Below are 23,371 nucleotides of genomic sequence, written 5' to 3'. Positions count from 1 at the left end.
ATTTGCAGTATTTATTTATTATCCATTTGATGTCATGGGGTCTGTAGTGATATCCACTCTTTTGTTCCTGGTATTGGTAATTTGTATCTTCTTTCTTTTTCACTTTGTGAATTTAGCTAGAGGTTTATCAATTTATTGGTCTTTGTAAAGAACTACCTTTTGGTTTCATTGATTTTTAATTTTTTCTGCCCCCGGTTTTATTGAGTTGTGCTGTTATCTTTATTTTCTCACTTCTGCTAGTTTTAGATTATTTTGCACTTCTTTTCCGAGTTTCTTAAGGTGGAAGTTTAGGTTATTGATTTTTGGATGCCTCACTTGAAATACTTATAAGCATTTATAGCTCTAAATCTCCCTATGTACACTGTTTAGATGTATCCCACTAATTTTGATTTATTGTATTTTTGTTCGGTTCAAAATATTTTCTAATTTGAGCCTTCCTCTTTGGCTTAGATCCATGGAGTATTTAGAAGTGTGTTATTTTATTCCCAAGTATTTGGGGATTTTTCAGATGTATTTCTGTCGTTGATTTCCAGTTTACTTGTATCACGGTCACTAAACATATTATTTCACATTTAAAAATTTTCTTAAAGTTTGTTTTATAATCCAGGAAATGGTTTGTTTTGGTGAATGTTCCATGTGCATTTGAAAAGAATGTGTACTCTGCTGTTATTCGGTGGAGTGGTATATAAATATCAGATCCTGCTGTTGATGGTGTTCAGTTCTTCTATAACATTGCTGAATTTTTGTAAACTTCTTTTCATTACTGTGAGAGGAATGTTCACGTCTCCAATTATAAATGTGAATTGGTCCATCTCCTTTCATTTCTATGAATTTTTCGCTTCATATATTTGAGAGCCTGTTGTTAGGTGCATACACTTACAAGATTCTTATGTGTTCTTGTTGGATTCATCCTTTTAACATGGTGCAGTGTCCTTCTTTATACGTAGTGATTTTTTTTTCTTGCTTGGTAGTCTGCTTTGTCTTTTATTAATATAGTCTCTTCAGCTTTCTTTTGATTAGTGTTTTCGTGGTATGTCTTCTAAGCTCTTCAACTTGCCTATGTCACTATATTTAAAGTGGGTTTTTTTGTAGACAGAAAATAGTTTTCTTTTTTTAAACATAATCTGAGAATTCTGTTTTTTAATTGTTTAGGCAGTTTATATTTAACATAAATATTGATATGTTTAAGTTTACCATTTTATTATTTGTTTCCTACTTGTTTCTTATTTTACATTTCTTTATTTCTCCTTTGCTGTCATCTTTTGGATTATTTGAACAGTTAGTATTTCATTTTTATTATATTTCTTTATATAATTATTTTAATGGTTGCTCTAGGGTTTGAGGTCTTTGTTTCTTAAATATAGCAGAAATGCAATAAAAATTTGGTTGGTTTAAACGTAACCACTTAACTTTTCATGGCTGTCTTCTTTTTTTTTCTATGTTTAATATAGTAGACAGTTTTACATTTCATTATTTGCTAAATGATTTGAAAATGCACCCGAAATTTGATTTATGGTTCAAAAGTAATTCTTGAAAACAGTGAATAATTAAAGTAGTTTTATTTTTATAATTTAAATGGATTACAGTACAGGTAGATATTAGAGATATTATTTCTCTATCTATGCCTATATTATTTTTTCTTTGATTTTTAGAATTTTATTTATTTTCTTATACAGCAGGTACTCATTAGTTATCCATTTTACACACATCAGTGTATACATGTCAATCCTAATCGCCCAATTCATCACACCACCACCCCACCCCCACCACCCCCGCCACTTTTCCCCCTTGGTGTCCATATGTCTGTTCTCTACATCTGTGTCTCTATTTCTGCCCTGCAGACCAGTTCATCTGTACCATTTTTCTAGATTCCACATATATGCATTAATATACGATATTTGTTTTTCTCTTTCTGACTTACTTCACTCTGTATGACAGTCTCTAGATGCATCCACATCTCTACATATGACCCAATTTCATTCCATTTTATGGCTGAGTCATATTCCATTGTATATATGTACCACATCTTCTTTATCCATTCGTCTGTTGATGGGCATTTAGGTTGCTTCCATGTCTTGGCTATTGTAAATAGTGCTGCAGTGAACATTGGGGTACATATGTCCTTTTGAATTATGGTTTTCTTAGGGTATATGCCCAGTAGTTGGATTGCTGGGTCGTATGGTAGTTATATTTTTAGTTTTTTAAGGAACCTCCATACTGTTCTCCATAGTGGCTGTATCAATTTACATTCCCACCAGTAGTGAAAGAGGGTTCCCTTTTCTCCACACCCTTTCCAGCATTTGTTGTTTGTAGATTTTCTGATGATGCCCATTCTAACTGGTGTGAGGTGATACCTCATTGTAGTTTTGATTTACATTTCTCTAATAATTAGTGATGTTGAGCAGCTTTTCATGTGCTTCTTGGCCATCTGTATGTCTTCTTTGGAGAAATGTCTATTTAGGTCTTCTGCCCATTTTTGGATTGGGTTGTTTGTTTTTTTTAACATTGAGCTGCATGAGCTGTTTATATATTTTGGAGATTAATCCATTTATTATTTCCATTACTCTAGGAGGTGGATCAAAAAAGATCTTGCTGTGATTTATGTCAAAGAGTGTTCTTCCTATGTTTTCCTCTAAGAGTTTTATAGTGTCTGGCCTTACATTTAGGTCTTTAATCCATTTTGAGTTTATTTTTGTGTATGGTGTTAGGGAGTGTTCTCATTTCATTCTTTTCCATGTAGCTGTCCAGTTTTCCCAGCACCACTTATTGAAGAGGCTGTCTTTTCTCCATTGTATATACTTGCCTCCTTTGTCATAGATTAGTTGACCATAGGTGTGTGGGTTTATCTCTGGGCTTTCTATCCTGTTCCATTGATCTGTATTTCTGTTTTTGTGCCAGTACCATATTGTCTTGATTACTGTGGCTTTGTAGTATAGTCTGAAGTCAGGGAGCCTGATTCCTCCAGCTCTGTTTTTTTCCCCTCAAGACTGCTTTGGCTGTTTGGGGTCTTTTGTGTCTTCATACAAATTTTAAGATTTTTTGTTCTAGTTCTGTAAAAAACGCTGTTGGTAACTTGATAGGGATTGCATTGAATCTGTAGATTGCTTTGGGTAGTATAGTCATTTTCACAATATTGATTCTTCCAATCCAAGAACATGGTATATCTCTCTATCTGTTTGTATCATCTTTAATTTCTTTCATAAGTGTCTTATAGTTTTCTGCATACAGGTCTTTTGTCTCCCTAGGTAGGTTTATTCCTAGGTATTTTATTCTTTTGTTGCAATGGTAAATCGGAGTGTTTCCTTAATTTCTCTTTCAGATTTTTCATCATTAGTGTATAGGAATGCAAGAGATTTCTGTGCATTAATGTTGTATCCTGCAACTTTACCAAATTCATTGATTAGCTCTAGTAGTTTTCTGGTGGCATCCTTAGGATTCTCTATGTATAGTATCATGTCATCTGCAAACAGTGACAGCTTTACTTCTTCTTTTCTGATTTGGATTCCTTTTATTTCTTTTTCTTCTCTGATTGCCGTGGCTAGGACTTTCAAAACTATGTTGAGTAATAGTGGTGAGAGTGGACATCCTTGTCTTGTTCCTGATCTTAGAGGAAATGGTTTCAATTTTTCACCACTGAGAGTGATGTTTGCTGTGGGTTTGTCATATATGGCCTTTATTATGTTGAGATAGATTCCCTCTATGCCCACTTTCTGGAGAGGTTTTATCATAAATGGGTGTTGAATTTTGTCAAAAGCTTTTTCTGCATCTATTGAGATGATCATATGGTTTTTATTCTTCAGTTTGTGAATATGGTGTAACACATTGATTGATTTGCGTATATTGAACAATCCTTGCATCCCTGGGATAAATCCCACTTGATCATGGTGTATGATCCTTTTAATGTGCTGTTGGATTCTGTTTGCTAGTATTTTGTTGAGGATTTTTGCATCTATATTCATGAGTGATATTGATCTGTGATTTTCTTTTTTTGTAGTATCTTTGTCTGGTTTTGGTATCAGGGTGATGGTGGCCTCATAGAATGAGTTTGGGAGTGTTCCTTTCTCTGCAATTGTTTGGAAGAGTTTGAGAAGGATGGGTGTTAGCTCTTCTCTAAATGTTTGATAGAATTCACCTGTGAAGCCATCTGGTCCTGGACTTTTGTTTGTTGGAAGATTTTTAATCACAGTTTCAATTTCATTACTTGTGATTGGTCTGTTCATATTTTCTATTTCTTCCTGGTTCAGTCTTGGAAGGTTATACCTTTCTAAGAATTTGTCCATTTTTTCCAGGTTATCCATTTTATTGGCATAGAGTTGCTTGTGGTAGTCTCTTAGGATGCTTTGTATTTCTGTGGTGTCTGTTGTAACTTCTCCGTTATCATTTCTAATTTTGTTGATTTGAGTCCTCTTCCTCTTTTTCTTGATGAGTCTAACTAATGGTTTATCAATTTTGTTTAACTTCTCAAAGAACCAGCTTTTAGTTTTATTGATCTTTGCTCATGTTTTCTTTGTTTCTATTTCATTTATTTCTGCTCTGATCTTTATGATTTCCTTCCTTCTGCTAACTTTGGGTTTTGTTTGTTCTTCTTTCTCTAGTTCCTTTAGGTGTAAAGTTAGATTTATATTATTCTTATTTTGTTTAGAGTCTAGTATGGTGGTATAAACATTGAAATAATAATAATAGTAGTAAAAATTTGTTCCAGGCACTTTGGTTTATGTTCAAAGTATTGTTATATTTAATCTTCTGAATAATTTTAAGGTGGTTTATTTCCATTTTATTGATATAGATACTTTGACTCAGCAAAGTTAAGTGTTTTGTCCAGGAGCAGACTCTTATTAGTAGTGAAATTTGAGTTCAGATTCAGATCTATTTGACTCTAAAATTCATGTTTTACCGTTAGTCTAGTCATTCATTCCACTGATATTTTTTGAGTACCTTCTATGTGTCAGATACCATATTATTTCTGATTGAAAGTCAACATAATCCTTGTGCATATGATGCTTCCTCTCTTCTGGATGAGATAGCCATTAAACAAATAAATATAATAATAAGAAATATGTTTAGTTATATTGTAGTAAGTTCAGTGAAGGAGAAGGACAAGGTATGCTGGGAATCAAAAACATGGAAACTTAGTTTAGATTCTTTGTAAAGTGACATTACGAGGTAAGGATCCAGGATTGATGGGAGTTAGCAAAGAGTAGGGGGAAAAGCTGTATTGGCAGAGAGAAAAGGATGTCCCAAGACCTTGAGTGGGGAAAGAATTTAAAATTCCCAGAGCTGAAACAAGGCCGGAGTGGCTGAAATGTAGCAACAGTCTTTGGGTGTGAGATGAGGCTTGAGAGAGAGGCAAGATCCAATTTATCTACGACTTTGTAGGCCATGCTAGGTTGGTTAATTGTCTGTTGCCTTAATTTTTCCTCCTTAACCAAAGGCCATTTAGAATATAAACCATTTTTAAGGTGAAAAGTATCTACTTCCATGAATTAGCTGAGGGATATAGCTGGTATCTCTTTACCTCAGAGCAAGGTAGTCAGTCCTGAGAATCCAGCATCACTTGCTTATCTGTCTGCCCTGGAATCTGTGGTGTCTCAGGTTTTTCTGATAAAAGAAATTGAGTTTTCTCAAAATGGTTAGTAGGTTTCATTGTATTGGTTAAAATAATACTAAAAGAACCATACATTTAGAATATTATGTGAAGAACGATATACTTCAAAAATTTTTCTCAACTTCAGACATGCTGTAGATCAAACATGACATGCTGCTCTTCATTTTAGCTCTTTTTAATGACCACTGAAAGATACTATCTTTCAATGTTTTCTTCAAATTTCCTTTTTTTAAAAAAAAATTTGTTTATTTGGCTGCACTGGGTCTTAGTTGCAGCATATGGGATCTAGTTCCCTAACCAGGGATTGAACCTGGGCCCCTTCCATTGGGAGCGTGGAGTCTTAACCACTGGACCACCAGGGAAGTCCCTCCTTCAAATTTCTAATGTTGAAACATGTGTTTATATCTTTCTCAGTCTGAGGGAAAAGGCCATACCAATGCTGGAGATGCAATATATGAGGTGGTGAGTCTACAGCGAGAGTCTGAGAAGGAGGAACCAATCACTCCTACTAGTGGAGGGGGCCCATTGTCACCCCAGGAGGATGAAGCAGAAGAGGGTAAGAAGTGAAATTTATTCAGTTCCCTCTCTTTACATAGCTGCTTTACTTATAATCCTCAATGATGTGTGTGGTGTGTGTGTATGTGTGTGTGTGTGTGTGTGTGTGTGTGCATGTGCGCACGCACGTGCCTACGGGAGGGATAGAGCGAGGAGTGGTGATTCTCTGTAGTCTCTGCTACTCTTAGACTAGATTCTACTAGATGCAGAAGAGAATTTGGTCTATTTGGTTCCTTGGTTGAATACTCCCCAGTCCCACTTATGCAACTATTTAAATTTGACAGCCTAACTTTGCTGTCTTGCTCCCTATTTTAAGTACTTTTGAAGTGTTTAATGAGAAATTTCAAATTCTCTCAAGTGTTTTTAGAATTTCAGTGATATGTCATGTCCTACTCCTCATTTGACATTCAGTTCTGACTTTTTTTTTGTTGTTGCCTTTTCAGTTACCATTCACTTTTTTGAAATACTAGCTGGTATCTGCTCTGTTTACTACTTGAATGCTGCTGAGAGATGCTAACCAACCTCACGAGAGTCACACTTCATTTGGCTCTGTGCTCAGTACTTTTTATAGAAATTAGAGCTAAATGACAGATCTTTACTTTTAACCTTTATATTATCTGCTTACAGGGTAGGGTTTATTAAAAGAAAATTTCTTAATTTATGTTATCTTTGAAAAGGGCATTTTAGAATTCTCAGTCTTTCTCTCTATGAAACCATTCCTTTCTTTGATTGTCATAAAAATAAGTTATTTTTAGCTAATATTTGTTGAGTGCTTAGTATGCTAGACATTATTCTGAGTGTTTTCATTTAAAAAATTTATGAAGGTATAAATTACATACAATAGAATGTACACATTTTAACTGTATGGTTCATCAAATTTTGACAAATAGATATACATCTGTACAACTACCACAAGAATCATGACATAAAACATTTCCATTAACCACCCCTCCCTCCACCCTCCCCCCTGGCCAAATTTCCCTCATGCCCCTTTACAGTCCATCTTTTCCCCTCACTTGTGGTCTTTGTCAATCACTGATCTGTGTTCTGTCACCATGTTTTGCCTTTTCTACAATTTCATATAAAATGAATCATATAGTACAGGCTTTTGTATTGATACATAGCATCTTTCACATAGCATAATACTTTTGAGATTTATGTATGTTGTATCAATAGGTGGTTCCTTTTTATTGTTAGTAGTAATCTGTTGTAAAGATATGCCACGATTTGTTTACCTATCAATTCACCAGTTAATGGACCTTTTAGTTGTTTTTAGCTATTGGCTATTAGGAATAGAGCTGCTATGAACATTTGAGTATGAGTCTTTGGTGAATATGTGCTTTCATTTCTCTTGGGTAAACACCTAGGAGTGGAATGGCTATGTCTTACAGTAAGTGTATGTTGATAACTTTGTAGGAAACAACTGAGCTGTTTTTCAAAGTAGCTGTGCCATTTTCCTTCCTGATGAGTCAGTTGCTTTGTATCCTTATCAACATTCGGCACTGTCAGTTTTTAAAATTTTAGCCATTCTAGAGGGTGTATAATCGTATCTTGTGATATTAAGTTGAATTTCTCTAATGACTAATGCTGTCGTGCATCTTTTTCTATGGTATTTGCCATCTGTTTATCTTCTTGGTCAAGACTCTATTCAAATCTGTTTCCCATTTTAAAATTGGGTTATTTGTCTCCTTGTTGATTTTTAAGATTTCTTTACATACGTTGGCAAAGGTCCTTTATCGGATATGTTTTGCAAATATTTTCTCCCTCTCTGTAGTTTGCCTTTTCATATTCTGAACAATATCTTCTTTTTTTTTAACATCTTTATTGGAATATAATTGCTTTACAATGGTGTGTTAGTTTCTGCTTTATAACAAAGTGAATCAGCTATACTTACACATATATCCCCATATCTCTTCCCTCTTGTGCCTCCCTCCCACCCTCCCGATCCCACCCCTCTAGGTGGTCACAAAGCATGGAGCTGATCTCCCTGTGCTATGCGGCTGCTTCCCACTAGCTATCTATTTTACATTTGGTGGTGTATGTAAGTCCATGCCACTCTCTCACTTCATCACAGCTTACCCTTCCCGCTCCCTGTGTCCTCAAGTCCATTCTCTATGTCTGTGTCTTTATTCCCGTCCTGCCCCTAGGTTCTTCATAACCACTTTTTTTTTTTTTTTGGTTCCATATATATGTGTTAGCATATGGTATTTGTTTTTCTCATTCTGACTTCCTTCACTCTGTATGACAGACTCTAGGTCCATCCACCTCACTCCCAGCAATCCCACTACTGGGCATATACCCTGAGAAAACCATAATTCAAAAAGAGTCATGTACCACAATGTTCACTGCAGCTCTATTTACAATAGCCAGGACATGGAAGCAACCTAAGTGTCCATTGACAGATGAATAGATAAAGAAGATGTGGCACATATATACAATGGAATATTACTCAGCCATAAAAAGAAATGAACAGTGTCTTTTGAGAAACAAAAGTTTAATTTTTGTGAAGTCTAATTTGTCATTTTTTTTGGCTGTGCCATGCAGCATGAGAGATCTTAGTTCCCTGACCCGGGATCGAACCTGGGCCCCCTGCAGTGGAAGCATGGAGTCCTAACCACTGGACCGCCAGGGAATTCCCTGTCAGTTTTTTTCCTTAATGATTTGTCTGTGATCTATTTAAATTTTTACATGTGGTTGGAAGTAATTTTTTTTTTTTGACTTAAAAAACATTTATTATCTCATGGTTTCTGTGGGTCAGGAATTAGGCTTGTCTGGTCAATTCTGGCTAAGAGTTTCTTAGGAAGAGTCAGATATTATCTGGGGGATATAGTTATCTGAAGACTTCATTGGGTGGGATTGAAAGCTTGGAGGAGCTTCCAAGGGGCTGATTCACATGGCTGCCAAAATGATGCTGGTGGTTGGCAAGAAACTTTACTTCCTCTCCACATAGGCCTCCCCATGGTTCTGGTTGGGTGTCCTTATGGTATAATGGTTAGCTTTCCCCAGATGGCAATCCCCGAAACCAAGGTGGAAGTTGCAGTGCCTTTTATGTCCTAGCCTTGGAGTCACAGAACATCACTTCCTTAGTATTCTAGTGATCACAGAGTTCAGCCCTCACTTCCATTGTGTGACTCCATTATATTTTATATGACTTCGGGAACACTGTTGTCATCTCTATCCCAGCCAACATGAAGAGGAAAAGACCAGAGATCACATGAAGGAGAATTTTGGGCCAGACGTAGAAGCTGTGCACATTCTTTTCTGCTAAACAAGAACCACAGGGGTGGTTGGGGAATATAATTGAGCTGTGTGCTCAGGAAGAAGAATAAATAGGTGTGACAAGTATCTACCAGAAAGTTACTTGAACACAAGATTTCAGGTAATGTCTTGCAAAAATGCCATTTCCTTTAGAAATGAAAAAATATATGAAGCTAGAATTGGGAAAGAAGAAAAATGATAGAATGACTCAGCCCTACTCAGTAAAAATATATTATACAGTTTAGTATCACATAATTATGCCTTTTATTCTAATTTAGTAAATAAAAATTCCTCACTTCTATCCACTAACTTAAAAGAAGGATAACTAACTAAAATGGATTAAATATCTGCTTTGTGTATATAATATATTTGATATTTAATAGACCTAGTTTCATATTTTACTCACATTAGTCCTGAGAAATGACGATTATCATCTTTATATTACATGTGAGGAAATAGACTAAAAAAATTTTAAGTAAATTATTCGAGGTCATAGGGCTAAAAAAGTATAATCTACCGAATTCAAACCTATGGCAGTCTTACCCTAAAGCACATGAATTTTCATGACACACAAAATCAAAGTACAGGCATACCTTGGAGGTATTGTGGGTTCTGTTCCAGACCACTGCAATAAAGCAAATATCATAATAAAGTGAGTCACATGAATTTTTTGGTTTCCCAGTGCATATAAAAGTTATGTTTACACTACACTGTAGTCTGTTAAGTGTGCAATAGCATTATAGCTAAAAACAGTATACATACCTTAATTAAAAAATACTTTTTTGCTAAAAAATGCTAACCATCATCTGAGCCTTCAGCAAGTTGTAATCTTTTTGCAATAGTAACATCAAATCATTGATCACAGATCACCATAACAAATGTAATAATAATGAAAAAGTTTGAAATATTGTGAGAATTACCAAAATGTGACACAGGGACTTGATGTGAGCAAATACTATTGGAAAAATGCTGCTGATAGACTTGCTGGACCCAGGATTGCCACTAACCTTCAATTTGTAAAGTTCACAATGTGTGCCAAGAGCAGTAAAGCAAAGACCAATAAAATGAGGCATGCCTGTATTCTTCTTTAAACCACTGAATTGTAACTCTCCTTCTAATTGCTTAAAAGGTAGTATTTTTAGTATTCCCTTCACAGACAAGATACTGTAGATCTTACATTTTCTAGATCATATTTTACATCTGTCTAAGATCATGACCTTTGGATAGAAGGATGTAATGCAATATAATATGAAAATATAACATGAGACCTATTTTCCAAATAGCGTTGTTTTATGTGAAAGCATTTTGAAGAGTGATTTCAAGCATGCAGACAAACTGGTGCATTAAAAAGAAAAAGAACTTTAGATATAGAATATTTTAAATACGTCAGCTAGAAGCCACACATACTTCTTTAAATGACAGGTTGTAGAAAATCTATTGGAAGCCAAAATATTCACTTCAAAAGAAGTCTTTCAGACACAGAAGCACACCATTAGTTTATTTACCATGCATTTTGTCCGACATATTACTCAGTGCCATTCAAGTCTTGGAAAGGTATTTTTTGATCCAGTGAAAATTACTTTAGGGTTGATGAGATTTGAAAGTTGTATAGATGTGTACTTAAAGGGAAGAACCATTTACTTATGGAAAGTAACATTACTAGGAAACGGATACATTTAGAAGTAAATGGCAAACCAAATGATCCCAGTGTTGGTTTGTTATTAATCAGCAAAATATTTAGAAACATTCACTGCCAGAATCTTAAAATCATGTAGGAAGTATTGGATAGGCCATCATTTTCCAGTCTTGGCAGAGGGCTAAATTGGGCTCATGCTTCATTTCTTTTTTTTTTTTAATAGATCTTTATTGGAGTATAATTGCTTCACAGTACCGTGTTAGTTTCTGTTGCACAACAAAGCGAATCAGCCATACGCATACACGTGTCCCCATACCCCCTCCCTCTTGAGCCTCCCTCCCACCCTCCCTCTCCCACCCCTCCAGGTGGTCACAAAGCACCAAGCCCATCTCCCTGTGCTATGCTGTCAAGCTTCGTTTCTGACATAGCCATTATGACAAAGTTCTTTTGACACAGTTGTGTCAAAATGACTACCTCAAAATGTAAGGAATGAGGGGGTAAGAGAGATTTGCGACTATTCCTGAGGTTAAAGCAGTGGGGCTTGTAACTTAATTGGATGTCGTGGGCAGCAGAAGAGAAGGGAGGAGAAAGAATCATAGATTCAATCTAGGTTTGTAGCTAAGGTGACTGGATGATGTGGATGCCAACAATTGGAATAGGGAACCCCTGGGAAGAGTCGGCTTTTGGGGGTGGGGGTAAGATTCATTCAGTTTCAGACACTGATGAATTTGAACTCACTGTGGAACATTAAAGTGGAACTACTTTTCAGTTATTAGAAATAGTCTTAAATTGTGAGAGAAGTTTTACAACTGGAGGTAAAGGTTTGAGAGTCATCAGTGTGAAGCAGTGATAATGGCCGAAATTTCCTTGGGAGAAATGTGGGGGGGGAGGTTTAGAAGTAGAGTTTAAGAGATCCTTTAAGTGCAGCTAAAGGACTTATCTGCAGAAAAATGATCAGAACAATATGAGGAGAGCTAAGACAATGGAGTCATAGACTAAGGAGTGGAGATTCAGAAGGAAGGAGTGATGTGCAGTACTGACAAATGGAACAAGAGTTTCAGTACGATAAGGACCAAAAATTGTTAATTGGATTTGGTAAATCTGAGAGATTACTGAACCCCTCTGAGGGTAATTTTAGTAAAGCTGGGAAGGAAGCCTTATTGTAGTGGATTGAGGATTGACTAGAGGTGAGGAAGGGGAGAAGTTTGAATAGTGTTCAAACTATTCTTTCAAGAAGGTTGATGGAGAAGACGAGAAAAGAGATTGGAGTAAAAACATTGGGCTGCATCTGGCCAACAAAGGGCATTTTTAGGGTGTAAGAGATTTGAGCTCATCTGTAGTAGGAAAGGGAGAGCTAAAAATAGTTACCCACCCAACACTTAACCATGCAGTTCCCTGACGTGCTTCTGTGTCTTTGCAAATGCTATTTACTCTGCTTAGAGGCTTTTTCTACTTAAGGTCACCTGAGTAAGCTCTTCAACAAAGGCATGTTAACAGTCAAAAGAAAATAGTGATTTTAGCATACTGGCAATTTCCGTACTTAGAAATGTTTAAAAATATTTTCTATGACATTTTTTAGTAGGTTGCTCAAGCAAATTACATTTAAAATGTATTTAGTGCAGAATGGCTTGGGTGAGGAGCTTGGCAAATCTGCTCATCAAAAAGCAATCATAAATGTCAATAAAATTGTCAGAAAACAGCCAGTTAAGGTCTTGAGAAAGTGATCAAATTATATAAAAAATTGAGAAGCATTTATTTAAGAAAAACCACTGAACCTTGGGTGAGAACAGTCTGTGGTGTTTTAGTGCTTGAGGCTGCTCCCATTCTGCTCATTGCCACCACTGGCTTATTATCGTGGTGATTTTGCTAGGGTGGGGCAAGCTGTGAAAACTAGTAGCTTTGTTTTCACCCCTGGAAGGGACTCACTTGATTTGGAGCAAATGTAGAAAGACCCCATATTTCTAGAACGTTGTTGGAAACAATAGTGATTTTTTTATGGCAAAAGAATGGGAAGACCAATGTTTTAAGTAGCATGAGATTGTAATTCTGGTTGGGGAAAGCCACAGATTGACCAGAATTTTAATAAGGAGACTTAAGGAATGAATGGACCTCATTAGATTCTACATATCACTGGTGGTCTGGGAGGCTGTGTACACATGCAAGGCTGTGCACACACTCAGAAAGACCAGAGGGGTTCCTAGCTAGTCACAGATCCGTGCTGGACGTGAGGCCTTGCATGTGTACGATGGTTTTGCTTCTCTCTTTTCTATTCTACGGAGAGGATGTGTTCCAGGTGGAGTAAATGGGTGAAGGCTGATTCTCCCACAACCAAGCCTTTAGTCTTCCCCTGTCAGCAGGTGGCAACTCCTAGGCTCCAAATCTTAGAATCCAGACTCTGACCTCTCTCTGGCCCTGTCATTTCTTGTACTGGATTATTGCAGTACCTCCTGATGGGTCTGCTGCCTTCCACCCTTGTCCACAACCCCTTAGTCTGTGTTCCATATCACCATAGTCATCCTTTTGAAATCTGTCAGGTCACATTTCTTCTCTTTCAAAAATCCTCCGTTGGCTTTTCATTTCACTTGCCAAAGTTCTTCACCATAGTTTACAAGGCTGTTTGTGATTTTGCTGTCTGCTTTTAACCTTTCTGACCTCATTTCCTGTCACTTTCTGCCCCACAAATTCCACCCTTGTCCTTTGCTATTCTTCAAACACACCAGGTGTACTCTGCCTCTGAGCTGTTGCACTTGCTGTACCCTCTGGCTGGAACTCCTTCCTAGATTGCCACATGGGTCTCTCCTTCCTCTCCTTCTAATCTTTCCTCAAATGCCACCTTCTCAATGAGATTCAGTAAACAATAGGAAAAATAATAAATGAAGGAATAAATAATAAGTAAATATAAATATATTTATTATAATAAAATTATAGTAATAAGTGAATAAATATTTTTCCTTTTACATTGCTTCAAAATGATTTCATACTGAGAAAGACTAGAAAAAAAGAGGTAACATTTATGGAATTGCAATTGAAAATATGAAAAACATACATAAAAATTTCAATTTCTCATTCTTATATATGGTCTGAATAAGAACAAGTCATCAGATTTCTGTTTTTCCCTAAAAACTTTTCACTTCTGTTCTTAACAGTTTTTCACTGTTTGAGATGTCACCTTGTCTTTTGAAAATCTATTAGCCATCACCTGTATTAAAAAAGCTACAAAAATCACAGAGTAGGAAGTAATAGTTTCTTTTCTTTTATAGATCAGACACTTCATACATTTTCAATACACTTTATTATTAGTTCTGTAATTGACATTTCTGTCAACGCAAATATCAAAAGTTAGAACTGGAGGTGGCATAGAAATGTGTTCCTGCTGGGGGGAATTAGAGTATTCTTTTATTTAATTATTTTCAGCAATTTGCCTGTCAAAGCAAAAGTGGAAGTTCAAGTCACTCTAAATTGTCTTACCTTAGCCTGTAATTTAACTAAAAAGGGATGCAGATTTAAAAGGACTAAAGTTGCTCTTAATTTCCTGGGAAACATCTAAAGTAAAATGAGTTAAGGTACCTTTGCATATTTTTCAAATGCTGTTCAAAAAGTGAAGTGTGTTAAAGGGTATTAATTTGAATGCAAGGAATCTTAGCAGAAAGTTAAGTCCATCAATGCAACATCATGGGGATTATTATTATTTTTTTAATTTATTTTATTTTTGGCTGCGTTGGGTATTTGTTGGTGCGTTCAGGCTTTCTTTAGTTGCGGCGAGCGGGGGCTTCTTGTTGCGGTGGCTTCTCTTGTTGAGGAGCATGGGCTATAGCCACGTGGGCTTCAGTAGTTGTGGCACACAGGCTCAGTAGTTGTGGCTCGCAGGATCTAGAGCGCAGGCTCAGTAGTTGTGGCCCACGGGCTTAGCTCTCCGCAGCATGTGGGATCCTCCCGGACCAGGAGCTCGAACCTGTGTTCCCTGCCTTGGCAGGCGGATTCTTAACCCCTGCGCTACCAGGGAAGCCCTATAGGGATTGTCTTTAAAATACCTTGTCACGTTTATGTACTCCCACAAGTTCTGAATTGCTCCTGCTTTTGAAACTTGAGGTGCACTTGGTATTGCTTCCTTTGGATTTCAAACTGGCTTTCTGTTTGTTGACCTCAGAATTGTATTTAGTTACTTGTAAAATGGATAGAAAGTTACAAGAAGGCAACGGATGGCAAATACAGTGTGATTTCCTTTAAGACACATGCCCAAGTAATTGTAAAAGACCAGATTCACAGTAATATTAGGCAAGCTTCACACTTGGTTGTACTTTTTCTGTTTCGTGTAATCTGCATTTTTTGTTTTTGTATTTGGATTGGTTAAATGCTATCTAGAAAAAAAAATTTTCCCCTTGATCTGAGTGACTGTTAGCTGTCTAATACTACTTCTAACTCATTTTGAGCAGAGAGCAAAATAGTCTCAAACTCAGCTAGAGGTTTATTTTCTTTTAATTTCTTAATTCATAGTCTGATTAGAGAAAAGATAATCACAAACAGCTTTTACTATAGAAATCAGTTTGCAAATGAAATTTCTTTATATTCAAATGAAAAGAAGATAGAGAGTATAGAAAAGAAATGAGTTTTTTAAGAAATATAATGATCATATTACACTTACATGAGTGATAAGTGCTCATTAATGAAGTGCTTCTTAAACTTTAAATGTGCACATGTATTACCTGGAGATCTTGTTAAAATGAAGTCTTACTAAAAAAAAAAAAATCTTCTACAAGATGCCATTGCTCTTGGTCACACCAGACTTTGAGTAACAAGAATTTAAGTTGCCTACCGACATTAATTCATTTAATCCTCTTATCAATCCTATAAGGTCAATACTATTATTATATCATTTTACAGATGAGGAAATATGTTCCAATAAAATAATATTGGTATGCTAGATACTGTTTCTTTTCCAATCAGATACTTTCTATATTTATAAAATTGGTGTGTGTGTGTGTGTGTGTGCACGCACACATATGTGTATGAGAGAGAGAGAGAGTGAGTGAGAGGGAGGAAAGGACTTTATAATATTGTTGTTTCATTCTTGCATTTTTACATTATCTGTTTCAACAAATTAAAATGATTAAAAAATACACTTGATAAGGGAAGGTGTTTGAGAGAAAGTAGAGGGAGAGAGTGTATTAATTAGCTTTATATTGCTCCATAACAAGTTACAAAAAAATTTAGCACCTTAAAGTAACACACATTTATTATCTCACAGTTTCCATGGATCGAGAGTCTGGGCATGGCTTAGCTGGGTCCTCTGTTCATGGTCTCATGAAGCTGCAATCAACGTTTCGGTTGGAGCTTCAATCTCATCTAAGACTTGGGGTTCCCTTCAGAGCTCACAGAATTCATTTCTTTGCAGTTGTAGCACTCATGGGGGCTTGCTTCAAGGCTAGCAGGAGAATCTCTCTAAGGGAAGGCCCAAGGCCTCTTTTAAGGGTTTACCTGATTAGGTCAGGCTCATCTGGGATAGACTCCCTTTGATTAACTTAAAGCCAAAGTGGTTAGGGACTTTATATCTGCAGCATCCCTTCACCTTTGACATGTAACACAATGTGATCACAGCCATGACATCCATCATATTCATATGTCCCACCCACACTCAAGTGTAGGGACTTTATAGGGTGTTTATACCAGGAGGCAGGAATCTTAGGGGTCATTTTAGAACTGCCTGTAACAAAGAGTTAGGTACCAGAAATGAAGGAAACTATCCGTTTTCAAGCATCTGTTAATGTAGTAGCCACTTTTGCATACATGTTACCTCACTTGTTACCTGGTCCTGTTAGACCAGGCCCTATCAAGGGTATAAATATATGCAGTATTAGCTAAACAAAAAATGACCTAGATGCTGGACACCTAAACTTATACAGTACTGTATGTCATTTATATCTCAATACAACTGGAAAAAAAATTAAATTCTAAAAAAAAAAAAAAAAAGACCAAAAAATGATGTAGACAACTTCAAAACAGTACGTGATGAATTTCCAAATGAATTATAAGAGCATTGATTGCTGTAGGTTTCAAGTGTCTTTTATTGAGCTATTTCCATTACTTGTGAAGTCCTTCCCATCTCTGCCTTTTGAAGCCAAGGTTCAGCTATCAGTTTAAATGATGTTTATCTCATGATACTTCTACTTATCCCCAGTCAGAAGTAATCTCTTGTTCCCTAACTACAGATTCCACTATAATTCTACTTATACATTTTTAGTGTCATTTATGATATTCCATATTAAATTATAGTTACATGTGTCTTCTCTCTCCAAGTGACTGTAAATTCCTCTGAGAAGCTCAATTCTTACTCATCTTTGTGGGTCTGTCAGAGAGTTCCATGCAGTGGGTCTCCGGTAAATGCTAGTTTCAATTCATTTTCAAATGACCAAGTCTGGGAAAGTTTGAAAGAGTTAGTGGGATTTGCAAGAGTAGAAAGTAAGAAGCATAGCATTTTGACATATGTGAAAGCAAAAAGTACAGACATGAACAGAATCTTCAGTATGCCTAGGAGACAGTGAATGTGAGGTTGGAGAGGCAGGTTGAGAGCAGGCCTTGGAGAAACTCCCTAGAAACACTGAACAGCACAGACTTTGTGTAAAGCAGTGGAGAATCTTAGAGGGATTTTGAGCTTGGGCATGGCATGAGCAAAGGTTTGAGTTAGGAAGATTAAGCTGGCAGTATATTATGTAAAATGCAGTTTAGAATAGTGAAGAATCCATGATATATACGTCTAATTTGAGGAGATAAAGCTTGAACTAGGGTGCTGATCCTGGAAATAAAAAATGACCGATTTTAGAGAAATAATTGACGGGAAAAGGTGACTGAGTCATACCTGTCTTTAATTGCCATATTTAAAGGCTTAGTGCTAGGTTAGTTCACCCTGGAAGAGAGCATATTTGTATATTAATTAATTTCATTCATTTATTTAAGAAATATTTGTGTACCTACATATTTTAGCATTATGCTTGGTACTGAGAGTGACAAAAATTCCTTTAAGGTTACTTACGTTTTAGGTGGGAATAAACATTTTAAATCATTGCAGGAATTAAGTAATAATATGCCACATCACAGTGTGTATTGCATTTGACCTAAGTATAATCAAGTGTCAAATATGTGGCTTAGATCCTAAGTGCTGTGAGATTAGGAGTATTGTTTGGGCTTTTGACCTTTTCCCCTGCAAATAACCGGTGGTGTTTCAGAAAACACTGAGATCTAACCAGTGGATGATTGAGTATGATTGGGTCCCATATCAGCTGAACTCAAGCATTTAATTTCCTCCCCTGTGATTTGTATTTCATTTAGAAATCTAAAATACAAAATTGTAGTGTTTAATTCATGAATACAGTCTGTTAAGGTCTAATCTTATTCCACCTCAATCATGTAGCAATCTTTATATTTTAAAATACAGTACCTCCAAGGATGAATATCTGTAGCATTCAGTGGAAAGTAAACTACATTCTCATGTTTCTAGGTTGCATGTCTTTTACCTCCTGTCCACCCTCCCAAAAAACGACAAAAGTTCTCATGCAGTTTTAAAGAGTAATTGACCTTTCAGTTGACAAAGAATATATTTTAATTCATTTCCTGCAGTATTTTTTTTTGCCTGGAAAGTTTATTATCCTGTCTTTAACTTGTGGAAAATTCACTGGGATCTAGAGTTTTATTTTTCTAAGTGATAAGATTCTTGAATTTGGCAGATCGAACTCTGATTCTAACATGTTCAATGTGTATGGGAATGATTTATATTTAGATAGTCTAGTCTTTTATATTACTGTAGGTATACCCTTACTTTTAATGAAATTAATTCCTTTGGAAAATGTAGTGTTGGGCATTTAAAAATTCTTTCATCTTTAATATTTTGAAGCAAATAGGAATGAATAGCTAATTTGAAAGGGAAGGGTCCTAGGGCTGGCAGACTATAGCCTACTGGCAAATCTGGCCCACAGCTTGTTTTTTCTTGTATGGCTTCTGTGCCAAGAATGGTTTTTATATTTTTATACAGTCTTCCCCAGCCCTCCTCCCCCACAAAAAAAAGAAATAAGAAAGATAAGAACATGTGAGAGTCGAAAATATTTACTATTTGGCCCTTTACAGAAAAACTGGCCAACCCTGACAGTCACAGCATATTTATGAATAGCTTTAAGTATGCTTTATGTAATTTTTGAAACTATGGAATGTTCTGTTATAACTGTACTGTCCTTTGTGTACAAAACATGGGGCCACATTATAGTTGATGTTACTTTTTGCTAGTTACATTTTATTACATAATAAATGCCCTTTTTATTAGTGCTTGAAAATAAACTGTTCTTATAAAACGTTTACTATGTATAGTGTGTTACAGTAAAGTTTTAGTGTATTTCTAGTGGAAAGTATCTAAAAAATATATATATTTTTTTCATTTTGAAATGACCTTAAGCAGAGCAACTCAAATTTCATGAATTGATTTTGTTCTTAATAGAAAATATATTTGAAAGGAAATATGAGAAGTAGCAAGAAGAAAAAGAAAAGCATGCTAGAGTTAGTGTTTTATCACATAGGTGTGATGGCAAGCACCCATCGTCTCATTTAGTTACTTAAATGTGCCTGAACAATTTGTTAATATTCAAGGTACAATTGTGCTGTTGGTTGTTTTGGCAAGTCCAAAATGTTTATTTAATTCAAACTGTCATAAATGGATAATCTAATGAAAAAGTACACCTTAAGATCATAAAAATATTTTTTCGTATTGATCCAGGGAGGATTGCTCTTCAAGGTTAGTACAGTGCAGAATCTTTGGTAAGAAAATCAGACTTTAAGACATTTTATCCAAAAGATTTTAAAATATAAATATATTGCATGAAACTTAAATTGTAACCTTATAGTAAGTATAAGATTGTGAATATAGTAAATATGAGTTGTGGGTTTTTATATTGTATGTTTTAATTTATTTATTGTTTCTTTTTGTATTGTATGCTTTTAGAAAAGAATTAATTAAATAAATGTTTATTTTAAAATGCTCCTATTTGGTTTTTAAACTTTTATAGGTTTGATTTTCCTTTGGTGTTCCTTTTTTTTTCTTTTGGTGTTTTTGTTTTCATGCTGGTGTCAAATTTGGTTCATTTAGTACTTTGTAGAGATACTATTTACATTATCTGGAACATTATTCATGTAAAGATACGCTTTCGAGCATTAATTGATCGTGTTCACTTTTCTTTATTTCTTTCTAATTTATTTAAAATATTTATTTCACAAGTTAGAAAATTAGTTTTGAATTAACCAGTACTCCTGTAGAAACTTATCCCTAGTTCTTTCTAATCAGTGCTATTTTCCTGTCATTCCGATATGCATGCAGCTGTCCTTCATCATTTTTCTAACTTCAGTGTGATGAATTCTTCATGTTTCCCAACCCCCCAAATTCTCCTGAATGCCAAATAATGTGATACTTCATTGCCTGATTTCATGTCTTAAACTTCTGGATAGATAGAGGTTAAAATTAATTTATAATTTACTTAGGGACATTGTCACAATGTTGCCTTTGTAATTTCCCTATCAACACTTTCTATAAATATTATAGAATAGGATAGATTGGAGAGGAAAGAATATTAGAAGATAAGAGGGAGATTGAATTCTATAAAATTTGGTTGTGCAAATTGTTGGATGTAGCACCAAGGCTAGTGCTACATCAAGTATGGATGAAAACTTGACCACTTACTCATGTTTCTTATCATATTATTCAGAATTCACATTACATACAAAGGTGTTTTTATTTGAAATCCCAGAAATTTAACTGATATGGGATTCCCCTCCTTCATGAAAACCCCTTTTTCCTACTTAATTTAAGGGAATTGAGGGAAAATCTTTGATATCTAAAGTTTTAGGTTAATACAAAATTTCTTTCTTGTCGTTTCTTTTTAAAGGAAACTAATCATCTCATAACCTGAGGATTTTTATTTTAATGAAATATGTTCAAAGTACAGAATTCTCACACATTTATGTGCACATTAGTCATATTCTAAATAAAGTTATATACTGGTACTTTTTTGAAAATTGGAAGGCTTAATTTAATCTTATAAATGTCATTATTGATAGTAGGGCTGACTTTTAAATGAACCTTGTACTTGAAGGGTCAGTGCAGCTGGCTAAATTCCACACAGTTTTTATAGAAATTTGACTTGATTTTATTCATCTTTCTATTAACGTTTTTGGTGTAATTATATTTTCCTGAGTGGTTCAGTAAAAGTGAACCAAAAAGTGGTTCATGTGTTTGAAAAGGTTGTTTAGATCCAGCATGCTAAGAGAGAGATGAATACTTATTCACAATGGCTTCAGCTTAATATGATAACAATAACATTTTAAATGGTAGCCTAATAAAGAGAGGAGATTCGTTAGAAACAGGCTAGAGTTCTTAAAATAATTATTGCTGTTGACAAATGATGAACCAAATGTAAAAAACCCCAAGTGGATTTTCTCTGAGGTAAACTTACAATAGCATGTTCTATTTTTCCCTTGCAAATATTATTGATATGTTTGTCATTTCAATTTAACCAAGCACATGAATCAACTAAAATGGGTTTTGACTGAGAAAATCATTTACTTAATCAAATCTTTAAGACATTTAAATATATTAACAGTACTACTGAAAAATCAACTGTGTAAAGCCAGTCACTGATTTATGATTTGGGAAGAACAATCATCTTTGTATTACTTAAAAAACAAACACACAAAAATATATGGAGTTTTATTTCTCTTTTTCATTGCTTAAATTTTTAAAATAAATATAAAATGGACTCCTATTGTCCACCAATGCTAATTCTCAAGAGAAATCATTTAACAGTTTATGTATCGGTTTCCAAAAGGAACATTGTGTATATTGTGTATATCATGTTTGGCAACTTGATTTTCTCATTAAACAATCTATTATGAACACTACATTAAACTATTTCTCACTTTTTCAAATTGCATAGTATTCTGTGGCATGGTTATAGCATAACTTACTTTTCCATTTCTCTTTTGAAGGTTCTAACAGCAATTTCCATTCTTCTTTTTTGCTATTACAGATGTCGTAAAGAATAGTCTTCTTTGTATATATACTCTGAAGCGCAATCTGGTTTTTGATAGGTACTACTAAATTGCTCTCTACAAAGACTGCAAATGTATGCCCCTTCCAGTAGTTTATCTGAGCACCCTTTACCTCCTACCTTCAACAACAGGAGATATTATCAGTCTTTAAATATTTACCATTCTGATTGGTGATAAATAACATCTCATTTTGTTTACATTTCCTTGATTATAAATGAGATTGAACATGTTTTATATGCTTATTAGGCTAATAGATTTTAATTTTATAAGTGCCTATTTGGTTGTTAAACCTCATATAAACTGCTCTTCCTGTCAGAGATTTAGTATTTCACAATACCTGTAGTCAAATTCTAAAAATCTCATTTGGTTGATATATCTGCCTGAATATTAGTCTAAAGGGAAATCAGGAAGAGAGGGAGCATTTTTATTGTGGTAATGTGGGGGAAGAGTCATGAAAAACCATTGCTTCTCTCTACTCGCACCCACTCCTTTTGGATTTTTATCTGTTAAGAGGTATATATTGTTTTGGGATCCCATCAAACCATGGATATACAGATCAAAAGTACTAGGAACCCAGAAATAATACATTGTATTTGAGGGAAAGGGATTTTTGCTTTCCCCTTGGATTCTCTCTCTCCCTCCCAGATGTTTATTGAGTGCCTACTCTGTCAGCACTGTGGTCACTTAAGCTTGCTTCATCTTTGACCAGCACCTGCTTTACTTGGTGTGGTGGTAATAAACCATAACAAAATGTATTTGTGTTAGATTAAGACATCTTAATCATGCTTCAACTGACTGAAGAAATTTAAATGTTCTGGAGAATGATCTCTAGTGAAATCTGGAGACCCTACAGTTTGCCAGCAGTGTTAAGGTATATAGGGTGCCTGAAAGCCTATAGTACTTGAAACTTATTTTTGTGATAGTCCCCAGAGACTGCTTCTATGACATGATAATAACAATAATAGAAGCTAACTTTATTGAACATATCCATGTGCCTGGGACTATTATCAGCATTTTATTGCTGTTCTCCATATTGCGAAGTGAGCCCTCTCTAGCCTCTGGACTTTTATTCCCATAAGTAATAGCAGATGGTAGTTATGCAATGCCCATTTCAGAGACCTTGTGTCTAGTGTTTGCATGACCACCTTACCCCCTTTTGCTGCTAACTTAGTGATTAAGATACAGACTGTAAGATTGTAGTGACTACCTTGGTGTGATCATTCACACACCCTGGTGAT

At 35.3% G+C, this 23,371-nt stretch overlaps 1 protein-coding gene across 9 annotated transcripts in view; it reads left to right on the top strand.

Annotated features, from left to right (window-relative positions):
- The window catches only part of RABGAP1L (RAB GTPase activating protein 1 like), a 789,965-nt gene that overhangs the window by 239,997 nt on the left and 526,597 nt on the right, over positions 1-23,371 (top strand). For all 9 annotated transcript variants that reach the window (XM_082379555.1, XM_082379554.1, XM_082379553.1 and 6 more), the window contains one exon: positions 6,020-6,161. In XM_082379555.1, the coding sequence (XP_082235681.1) occupies positions 6,020-6,161 (142 nt within the window). The remainder of the gene's footprint in view (positions 1-6,019; positions 6,162-23,371) is intronic.

The sequence above is a fragment of the Balaenoptera borealis genome, assembly GCF_965194805.1.
Source record: "Balaenoptera borealis genome assembly, chromosome: 1".
Classification (NCBI taxonomy): Eukaryota; Metazoa; Chordata; class Mammalia; order Artiodactyla; family Balaenopteridae; genus Balaenoptera; species Balaenoptera borealis.
Note: the sequence above shows the minus strand (reverse complement) of the source record. Positions and strands in the feature narration are given on the sequence as shown.